The 11882-nt window shown below is 35.2% G+C and overlaps 1 protein-coding gene across 4 annotated transcripts in view; it reads right to left on the bottom strand.

Annotated features, from left to right (window-relative positions):
* Window positions 1–641: 641 nt before the first annotated feature.
* The window catches only part of SPATA7 (spermatogenesis associated 7), a 30357-nt gene continuing 19116 nt past the window's right edge, over window positions 642–11882 (bottom strand). For 2 of the 4 annotated variants that reach the window (XM_081047330.1, XM_081047332.1), the window contains 7 exons: window positions 10362–10837; window positions 9120–9186; window positions 7280–7401; window positions 5207–5260; window positions 3804–3881; window positions 1598–1655; window positions 642–1359 (listed from right to left, as the gene is read on the bottom strand). In XM_081047330.1, the coding sequence (XP_080903456.1) occupies window positions 772–1359; window positions 1598–1655; window positions 3804–3881; window positions 5207–5260; window positions 7280–7401; window positions 9120–9186; window positions 10362–10837 (1443 nt within the window). In that variant the 3' untranslated portion in view covers window positions 642–771. The remainder of the gene's footprint in view (window positions 1360–1597; window positions 1656–3803; window positions 3882–5206; window positions 5261–7279; window positions 7402–9119; window positions 9187–10361; window positions 10838–11882) is intronic. The other 2 variants (XM_081047331.1, XM_081047333.1) reach the window with 1 other exon arrangement.

Raw genomic sequence — 11882 nt, 5'->3', positions numbered from 1 at the left:
AATTAAAGGACTGTAGACCGGGCTTAAGTTTCAAGATCCATGCCAGATTATAAACCGTTTCCCATTGCCTACAAAACCAGTTATGTCTGGGTAAATTATGTTCTGAGAAACAACTTTAGAAATTGTGGTCAGCATATCTTAAGGTGACCCCAATAATCTTCCCTTCTGGCATTCACATCCTTCTACAATTAAGAGTAGGTGGTACCTGTCACTTGCTTGCAACCAAAAGAATACGTCAAAGCTAACGGAAAGTCATTCCTGTGATTGTTATGTTACCTAGGACTCTTACCAGCAGAATCTCTCATTCTCCTGTTAGCCTTGAAGAAACTCGCAGCTGTGTTGTGAGCTGTCCACGGAGAAGGCCAAGTGGCAGGGAACGGTGGTCAGCTTTTAAGAGCTGAGGGCAGCCAACAGCCAGGAAGAAATTGAAGTTTTCAGATCTAGTGCTACAAGGAAAGGAATTAGGCCAACAACCTGAAAAGCTTGGAAGCAGGTTCTCCCCACATCAAGCCTTTAGATGAGCTCTGGACCGACACGTGGATTGTAGCCTTGTGAGACCCAGAGCAGAGGACCCAGCTAAGCTGTGTTCAGAGTACTGATCCACAGAAACGGGGGTATAAATAATACATGTGCTTTGTTTTCAGCTGCTAAATCCATGGCAATTTATTATATAGCATAGAAAATAAATACAGAAAATCTTAATCTAGAAAAGAAAAATATAAGAAAAGGAATAGTGAATTACTGGCCATCTGGGATATTTATTAATGAGTATCAAAGATCCAAAGGGCACTCCTCAGTGCTCATTTCGGTGATCTTAAGAGTTGGTCCTTCCATGTCATGATGATTGTCACCTTTGACACTGCAGAGCTGAACAGACTGGGAAAGAGCTGTGCTAAGACAACATAATTCATTTGAAGTCTCAACCTTTTCAGTATCACTGTCACCTTCAATGACATTCACAGAGGTTTCTTGGTCTGTTATGCTCTCTGACATACTTGGATTTTTTTCATCCCAAATTGAAGGTCCAAGATTTGTTTCATCATTTATCTGCTGAACTATAACTCCTTCTGAATACTTTGATTTATAGACAGGCAGGAAAAATTCATTTGGTGAGAATATCTCATTCTCATCCTTTGGTGCAGACAATAACATATCCAAAGCTTTTTGGTATTCTTGACGTTCCTGTTGAATTGCTGCATCTTGTTCATTTTTATATTCATTTTGTTCTGAATTTTCAGCCTCTTCAAAATCAAGTAAATTCAACATATCATCTTCCTCTAGTTTTATGTCATCTAGCTTTTCCTTGGCTGTGCAGCCTAAGTTCACCTTCAGGATATGCAGCAGATGGCGCATTTTTCCCTAAGATTAAGAAAAAGACAATAATTACATTAATTAAGCTAGTTAAATTGAATTACTTTTGTCTGCAGTGCTGCTAATCTCAGCAGGATCAATACTTCTGCCACCCCACCCCTAAACACACACAAAATACAAGGGGGCAAAAAGCACTTGCTTTTAATGCATCTTTGAAGGTATGGAAAACCTTTAAAATTCTTTCTATGTTAGAGTTTTTCTAATGAAGTTGTAAGGAAAGACAAACCTCCTCCAAATGGTGTTTATTTCGTCTTATATGTCGCTCAAACAGCTGTTCTAAAAACCTACAAATGATAAAGAAAATTGTTAATGTCTCAAGATCAGAAAATCACTACATGTAAAATAGCCATGCAATAACTAAACTACTAAAGATTGGAAAATATTTTTTGGATTGCTCTTCTTTCCAAAGATAAAGACCAATCCTTCCTTCCCTGATAAATTTTCCAGTTCGGCAGCTGGTATGGCTTCCACTATGCATTTAACTCAACATAATGGGTGCCAATGCTTCTGAAAGACTACATGCTACTTACACTGCTGTGAATAAATATTTTAAATGGGGCCAAGAATTCCTACACACACACACACACACACACACACACAGCTTTTTTCAATCTCACAGACATATGCAAACACAAGCCTCTCCCTCCCTTCTCTTTCACACACACACACTACCCCCATAAACCAAACCCTAAAGAAAATTCTCTTATGAAGTGTTATTTTACAATGCTTCTTAAAGTATGCTTGAAAAAAATTCCATGGATGGTAAATCCATACAATAACCTAAAAGTTACCACTTATTAAGCACCACTAGGTGCTAGGCACATACTAATCATTATACCTCTAATCATGACCAATATTGGGAGAGAAAGGTATCATAAAATAATTTTAAAGATGAGAAAACCACATCTCTAAGACAATAATTTCCTCTCCCTTAAGGTCACAAGCCATTAAGAGAATTTAACCCAGATGTGTCTCACTCCAGACAGTTTATTCAACTACATTGTGCTTGTCTTCTATCATGTGAATGTATCAATAGGTTTCTTGAAAAACAATTCATTTCCTTTGTTACCATTTGTTATTTTCAATGAAGTTATGAGCCAACCTTATATTCAGTAGTTCTGTATAATTTAATAAGTTTTTTAAAACCCAAGAAATCCATATTCTATATTTTATGACTGTTGATGTTTTGGAATATTCACTCCTAAGCAATTTTCTATGCATATTTATTTCTTTACCAAAACTGGGATGAAATGATGCATACTGTTTAGGTACCTTTTTTTTTTAAATTATATATTTTGAATATCTTTCTATATCAAATTCACTTGTATATTATTTAAGTCTCTGAACGGAACTTACTCTTATAAATATTCTACAATTTATTCAACCCTTTACTATTTAATACCTAGGTTGATTCAATTTCTGGTGCTATTATCAAAAACACTGCAATAAACACCCTTATGAAATCTAAGAGAAAAACTAAGATTTTTTTTTTAGTATAAATACATGTTTTATGCAATTGTTTTTGTTTTATTTTTCCTTTATAGTTAGCATTTTTGTTGTGGAAAAAAACAACAAAATATACTATTTTAACCATTTTTAACTGTACAGTTCAGTAGTGTTAAGTATATTCACATTGTTATGAAACAGCCCAATAGAACTTTTTCATCTTGCAAATCTGAAACTCTATACTCATTATACAAATATTTTTCACCATCTTTTAAAAAATGAAAGCAATAAATAGAATTACTGCAATAAAACTTAGGTCTTTTTGGTATATCTTTTAATACTGACAATGTTTGCTTTAATTAAAAAAACACTTCACACAGGAGTAGAAATAATACATTAGAATGTCTGTACTTCACATAGGGAAAGTATGCAGTGTACATGTTAATGGGGTCTTATGCTACATAACAAAGTGGGAATCAGTGTCCAATGAATTTTAGATAAATAAATATTCAAGGTGATTCAGGACCATACAGTTTCCTTAGATGTGTTAAGGCCTAATCTGGTTTTGCAAACTTCCCACTTCACTTACAGCATGGAAACCTAGCTTTTAATTTGCCTCATGTTAGCAGTAACAGTTGTACCAAAATGCTTGCTTTTGATTCCTACCAGTTTTCAAACATCAAAATGGCATTATGGATCTTTGTAAATAAGCAAAAATTTATTTTACTAGTCTGTTATAACCAAGAGATATAACAGTATTTAAATAAATAAAACCTGTTTTTCTCTACAACTTGCCCGAACTTTGAGCCTGACTACAGTACCAATAAAAACATAGGTTAAAATTTGCTATCAATTATAAGACTATGGTCCCCCAAGAAAGCAAGTTGGGGGGATTTTTAATTTCCTAACATATGGAAATAACTTCAAAAAATGAAGAGTATTTAATGTACTCTTAACCACCATGCATTATTTTTAAAAAATCTAACCTGTTTGAAAATAAACCAAGTTTCAAAATTTCATCTGTTACATCTTCAATGAAACTCAGATACAATAGTTCTTCTTCACTGTGAAGGCAAAGAAATATAGAGAATAAAAATTATTCATTACTTACTTTGAAAACTAGAGGAAATATGAGTACCTAATTAAAAATATCTCTGTTACAAATGCACTTCTCTCTTCCATTAAGGGGAATATTATAAAACAAACATAATGTCGGCCTTCTGAAATTATGCAAAGATAAATATTAAAGATGAGAAAATACTCCCTAACAGAGTAAAATTTCATAGATGTCTGCAACATCCATCCAGCAGTAAAAAATAAGCAGGGATTAAATGAAAGAGAGACCATCCAAGGGCAAGAGGGTAACCAAGTGTGACCAGTGGGGGCATGTGTTCCCCACGAGGGCTATGAATGGCCTCTGGCTCCCGACTATGTCTGCAGCAGGGCTGTGAGCCCCTCTGCACAGGATGTGCAGGAAGGGAAAGAGGAAAGTCGTCCAGAGAAGCAGGAACTTCAACTACGAAATCCTCTCCTGCTCCTAGGAGAGGATCTTGTTTAAGGTTGGGAACTATATTGAACAGAAAAATTATCTTTTTTCCTCAAAATGTTTGGAGAGTAGGGAGATAGTCAAGTAGGAATATTTGTGTAGAAAAATACAGTAGTAATTTTTAATTACTTGGACAATTTATTATACTGTCTTATGATATAACTATTTTAGTAGTTATTACAATAAAACTAAAATACTATTATAAATTTGATTTAATTAGCTGAAATTAGTGATTTGATAGAAAATGCAAATAGCATTTATTAAATGTAAATACTCAATTATTAAATAAGTAAATAGAATGGGAGGAGTTGATAATAAGCAAATCAGATAATAGATTAAAATGTATAAAATTATACTTTCAAACTGATTCAGTCTCTAGTATTTAAATATCAAGTTTGAAAATAAATGAATAAAAATAGATTATTTCCCTTGAAAAAGTGTAACTTAATTAAAACAATATTAAAACCTACAAGTATGAATATCTGCAAAGAACTGGTGAAGTTAGAAACCTCCAGGAAAACTATCCAGAGCTATTAAAAGTCTGAATTTCTCAAAAACTCTATTATTTTTACTTATAAAAATAAACAAGAATTATGGACACTAATTATTAAAAAATAACAGGTATTATCAACTTAGGGACAAATTTCCATTGGACATAAAGATAAAGTGATAATTATTTCAGAAAATTCTGGTCATTTTCTAAAGTTAGCATGTGTTATATGATTGAACTCCAAAGCTAGTTTTAAGAGAAATTAGTGTGCAATTCCTGAGTTATCGATGGCTTGTGTGAGTCTTAATTCTTGGTTTCCCCTAAGCAAAATGAAGAGGTGAGAAAGCTCTTACTCAGAATAGATTTTTCTCCCTGAAGGAGGCTGCAGGAAATACTGACTTACTGCCCTGGAAAGAGAAAATTAAAATATTTGAACAAAACAATGGTTGGTGTACAATAAGTGTTCAATAATGTTATATACGAGGTATGATCAAAAAATACGGTGAATGCTGCTGCCAAGTGCCATCCAATAGAAAGGCAGGGATCTTCAAGATGGGAAGTGGCACGTGGAACCTTAGTAACAGTGTGTGACAAGTTTCAGCTTGTTCGGTGTAGTCAGTCGGGTGTGAGCTATGATTGAGAAGGTGTGTTTTAAAATGTGCCGTAAATTATCCTCCATCATGATAACGTTCCATGTCACACATCACTTCTGGTAGAGGGCAATTTCTGTCACATAAAAATATTATGGTGTGTCCTCATCCACCTTATTCACCAGATCTGGCACCCTGCGACTTCTGGCTGTTCCCCAAAGTCAAAATGACCATGAAAGGTAAACATTTTGAATAGATTCAGGACATCGAGGCAGCCATGACAGGGCAACTAAAGACACAAAAGAGGACTTGCAGAACTGCTTCAGACAGTGGCAAGAATGACGGGATAAGTGTGTTCCAAGTGAGGGGGTGTATTTTGAGGTTTACTAATGGCAATGTATCTTTCACTGTAATAAATTTTTGTAAATTTTTAAAAATTTAAACACTCACCATAGTTTTTGACCACACCCTGTATAGCAATATGTTTGATACCCATGATCTAATCTAATCTTTAGAACAACCCTGCCAGGAATATTGATTGGGTAGGTATTATTTTTCTCACTTACTGTGAGTTCACCAGGGCGCAGAAAGGCTAAGTAACTTGCAAAGGTCACGTGTTAGTAAGCAGCAAAGGTAGACTTTTAAATTAGTCTTCTAATTACAAATTCACAAGCCTTTTTAAAGCTGTACTATGGCACATAGTATAAACAATGACAATTTGACTAAGGTTAACATATATAATGCTGAAAACATATTTGTCTGTGGAAGAATTTTTAAGGCTGACATGTAAAATTTGTCTTATTCAGTTATGCCATCATTAGTTAATTCTAAGCTTTTTATTCGGGTATACTCAATTATAACATTTCTTTTAGAAGCTACTAGAAAAGATAGATATCCCCTTTTAGGTGGTTCTTTATTTTCATCGCAGACTAGGTCAGAGTATAAATCTTAAGTTATGAGTACTGAAGCACCATGAATTTCAAGACAGGTTAGCAATGAACCCTGTAGCCTCGCTTGTGAGACCTCCCAAGGAAAGGCCGGCAAGAGGAGCTGGGTCCTGAGGGACTGGGTGTGCTGGCCTGCTGGTCTGCTATACAGCACCTCATTCTTGCCCTCTTTTTACACTCTGGCCCTTTTTTTCTTCTACCTCCTTCATCTCACATCTGATCTCTGACACTGGAAATGCATTTGACAGCTGAAACTATCAAAGGCATTTTTAAAATTCTGTACTATAGGTGCTAAACCTATCTTTTTGTATTTAGGTATAGTGTTTCATAATCACTAACCAAGATGAGTAGTTTTAAATATCAGTGCCTCTAGGGGGTGGCCGGTTAGCTCAGTTGGTTAGAGCGTGGTGCTAGTAACACCAAGGTTGCTGGAACCGATCCCCACATGGGCCTCTGTGAGCTGTGCGCTCCTTAACAAACAAAAACAAAAACAAAACAGTGCCTCTACATAGCATGGATAGATGAAGCACTAGCATATGGTGACTATTCCAAATCACAAATTAGGAATCCTCCAATGGGAAGGTGGTGTGGTCAGTACTATCTGTGCCACGTAAACTGGTTAGCATCACTGCAGAGGATTTCTCTTGGGGAAAATTCTTTTTCACATCAATAGTGATGGCAAATAATACAAGCTAATGTCCTTTTTCCCACGATTAATGAATTAGTAAAATGAATTCATTGAAACTTACTACCGAGTACTTTGTAAAATTTCCTTAGCAAAACTAACCCTCCTGCTGAATTGTATCACACCAGAGTGTAATGAAATCGGTCAGTTAGGAAAGCGGTTAGATGGAGACAACTGAAATGCTTTCTCCTGCGAGCTGCTTACCTTGACGGGGAATACTGAAGAGCATCATCTTTAATCTCATCTTGGGGTAAATCAGGACTTTGTAAAGGTAAAGGGGTTATTCTTTCTTTGGTACCACATGTTGTACAACTAGATGCCTGGGGCTGCAATGAGAAGAAGAAATCTTAATTTTGCTTCAAAATAAATGATAAAAGCAGAAATAAAGCACAACAGCAAATTTCAAAGAAAAAGTCAAGGTAAGATGAGTAGAGACACCCAGTAGATAAAAGTGACAGATATATGACAACAAAGAATGTTTTAAAATATGTTTTCTATCCAATCAGGACTTTTTTTCTTAAATTTATTTAAAGTAAGATAAAACAACTTTTTATTTTTTTTAATGAGGGATATTTTAAATGACATTAAGAAATCACTACAAATAAACATAGAGAAAAATGAAGCAAATTTGCAAGTTTTAGATAAAATTGAGAAAAAATATCCCATTATGCAGAAATTCAAACACCCCATCTGTTTCAAATGCCACCATGTCACACATGTAGAAGCATGGCAGCGTGAACACTAATGTTAACAAACAAAACTACTGGCAGCTTGCTTTTATAAGCAGCTTTACTATGGGTCACATACTGTGCCAGAAACATTTACTTACATCATATGATTTAATCTTTACAATGCAAATTTATGTATAGTGCTTTGCAGTTTTAAAGGGGCTGTTAAAATGAGGGTCTACTGCCTTGATACTCTACTAGCTTCCTCAAGTGTACAGCTGTTGGTACTAATTATGGAATACGGGGACACACCATTTTCTTACAGGGCTATGGATAAACATTTGGAACACAATGTCATAAAAATGGACTTATTCTGCTTTATTTTATGTAGTTACATACAGAGCTAACTCTCTTCCCAGTCCTCAAGCTGGTCTTAGGCATCATTTTTTGAGCCCTGGCTGTTGTAGGCACTTTACCCACCTTGTTTATTCCTTCCAATGATCCTGCGTGTTAAGTACAGTTTTCCTAGATGTGGAAACTCTGCTCTTAGAGGATAAGTGATTTGTCCTTGAGCCTTAAGTGGCAGGTCCCTATGTCAAACAGCTATTAATGGCTGAGATGGAAACCTACAATCTTCTACCCATTTTCAGAAGGGAAGATGGAAATTGAGTGTGATTACGTTTTATTCTTCTATCCCTGAATCTGTGTTTGACATTTTGATAGACAAACCTTTTATCAACTAATAAATTTAAATTAGGACACAAGTATATGATTAATATCCCCAAAATAAAAATAATGACTACCTCAAAATCGAAGTTGTAATTTTTTTTTTAAGTTGTGATATTTTAAAAGAAATGACTGCTAAGCATTCAAATATAAACACTGTGAAAAAGACCTTTATGGTATAGAAAAATGTAGAGGCAAACATAAGAGAATGATATACCCATCTACTATAAAATAAAAAATGTTTAATTTTAAGTAATACAATCAGTGGCAATTCTTTAAAAACATACAGGCAAAAACTAAAATAACTTCTGCACAACTATTCTGGATCCTTCAGTAATCCAAGACTGCATCTTTGAAAACAACATTTCAGGTATTTTATTCATCCATTCGTCTGTCCAGCCAGTCAACCAACCACCTAGAAGAGACGCTAATGACAAATGATTTCCCAGATTGGCAGGATCCATCTGGCTACTCTCAGAGAACTACAGTACGAGTAGAACCACTCGTAATAGGCAAACTTTCTGTACACTGGCTATCGCCTATGCAAGTGTCACCAAGAGATTACTCTCCATAGTCCAAATAGCTAAACACATTCTACTAAGTTAAAGCAGCTATACTTCCAACGAACACAGAGATCTCATTTTTATTACCTGTTTTATGTTCACTTCTGAATCTGTGACGTTCTTAGTCTCAGCTGCCTCAAAATCAGATTTAAAGCTGTAATATTTAAAAAGAATTACTGTTAGGCCTTCAAAATACAAACACTATGATAATGAACTTTACTGTCTAGAAAAAATAAACACAGGAGATGAAAACCACCTATTTTTATAAAATGTGTTATTTCTGATTATATATTAGGTTGGTGCAAAAGTAATTGTAGTTTTTGCAGTTTTTAACCTTTTAAACAACAATTACTTTTGCACCAACCTAATAATTAGGAAATAGATATGGTTTGGATTACATATGTTTCCCCTGCACTCCCTTTTTAAATAGCAGCAGTATTTCAGTTGGCCAGAAAGGAACTAAGGGAAATGGAACTATTATCTTCAAAATATGTCATAAATATAATATCAGAAAAGCATATGATATACTTGCTTTCCTCATTTCTCCCTCACTTGACAAGTTCTATCATAGATTGAATGCCTTAATTCTTTAATTAAATGTATGCTGTACATTAAGTGACATTACTGTACCCCTTGTCTTTATCCAGAGAAAAGCATACTAGTAATAAGTATTCTTTTGCTTTCTAAAATAACAAAACTCTAGTACCTAATAAAATATTTGTTATAGCACTAGTAAAAACAAGCACAAATCAGCTAACACTTAACATTTTATAAGATTTGTTTGTTTCTTCAACCACTTGGAAAATTTTCATTGAATATTCATTATGTGTCAGGCACTATCATATATGAAAACATTATTGAGCAAATTATACTTAATTTCCAGAAATTATCCCAATTGTCTAAATTATACCTGGGAGTTGTTGCTATACAAGACTGTTATATGTTGCCATACTTGCCCTCTTTTTAAACTCTGGATACCTCTAGTTAAAAGAGAGCTCCCTACGGGTAGATAAACAGTTGTTTTTTGACATATTTTAAGGATTCCCCGGAAGTATAATATTTAAAAACATACACAAGTTCTAGTACCATGTTTAAAACAACAAATTAAAATATGTAACATTCATGTTTATAAGAAGCTAGACAAGCTTAATAGCTACTTAGGTTTTCAACAATTACTTTGACAGTTCTAGTGATAACATGCAAAAGGAAAAATCACACTAATCTCATTCCATTCAAAAGGGACATAAGACACACAATATAAAATAAAGAACATGATTTAATGTCTATAACATCCTGAAGGATTTACTATTGGCTGTTGACGTGCCATACCTGCTTAATTCAGTCTGGGTCTCAGCTTCTATCCGCTGATCTGTAAAATCCTTTTTTCTTCTGGCAGGTGTATAGTATCGATACTGTGACAGGAAAGATTTTGCTTCTGATTTTAAAGTGCGTGGAGTGAACGGCAAATGTCTGTTTGAAAAGAGTTCAGAATGTTTATCCAAAAGGTCCCCACTGGGTGCTTTTGAAATAACTAACTGAAACCGCTGGGGATTTGGAAATGTGCTCCTAGGACCTCTGCCACACGAGGTTCCAGACCACAGTCTCCTCGGCCCGGAGGTGGTATAATCCACACTGGACAGGAAGGAGCTGGAGGTCTTCTCAGTACCATTTGTGAGAACTTGATTGGATTTAGGTAGACTTATATGTAGTCTCTCTGAAGAAGTTACTGGTGACCTTGAAAAGGATGAACAGCTATTCACTTCTTCGATTAACACGTCATCTTCATTTTGTGGTTCTCCTGAAGGCTAAGAACATTGGATATGATAGTCATCAATTACATTGATAAATTCAGATTATACATTTAAAAATGGTTGCTTTATGGGTCTACAAGGTGTGATCAAAATATAAGGTGAATGTTTAAAAAAATTATCACAGTAAAAGACACATTTTTATTAATCCCCTCACTTCGAACACACTTGTCCCATCGTTCTTGCCACTTTCTGAAGCAGCTCTGGAAGTCCTCTTTCTCATGTCTTTAGTTGTGCTGTCGTGGCTGCCTCGATGTCCTGAATCATTTTGACTTTGAGGAAGAGCCGGAAGTCTCACGGTGCCAGATCCAGTGAATAAGATGGATGAGGACACACCGTAATGTTTTTATTTGACAGAAATTGCCATATACCAGAAGCAATGTATGACATGGAGCGGTGTCATGATGGAGGATGAAACCATTTGCCCATTTCATGTTAACGCGTTGTTAGTGATCCGTGATTTACGGCACACTTTAAAACACACTTTCTTTCAACCATAGCTCACACCCAACTGACTGCACCAAACAAGCTGAAACTTGTCACACACTGTTACTAAGGTTCAATGTGTTGCTTCCCATATTGAAGATCCCTGCCTTTCTGATGGATGACACTTGGCAGCAGCATTCACCATATTTTTTGATCACACCTCGTACAGAATTAACTTACATGTTCCTAAAGATGTTAGCATTGTATATAAAGTTCAATTCAAGCTTTTGAATTATTAATATATAAAAATGTAATTCTAAATATAAGTAATAGTATTTTTCTTTCTGAAGCTAAAAAAATGATTCATAACATATACCTACTCATATTTGTGGTCTTGAACTTGAATATTGAGATCTACTGGTAGATCTCAGTTTTACCTAAAAGTTTCCAAACCAACTGCGAGTCCTAATCCCCTTCTCAACCACTGCTGGTGGCAGCATCTTCTGCTTTCCGTCTTATCATTATGGCAATCTGCAGTGCCAGCAGTTCCTCTGTGACTTCATGGCTTTGTAGAAATGAAAAGGAACTTCTCCTCACAATATATGGAGCCCTGACT

This window comes from Rhinolophus hipposideros (assembly GCF_964194185.1).
Source record: "Rhinolophus hipposideros genome assembly, chromosome: 5".
Lineage (NCBI taxonomy): Eukaryota > Metazoa > Chordata > Mammalia > Chiroptera > Rhinolophidae > Rhinolophus > Rhinolophus hipposideros.
Note: the sequence above shows the minus strand (reverse complement) of the source record. Positions and strands in the feature narration are given on the sequence as shown.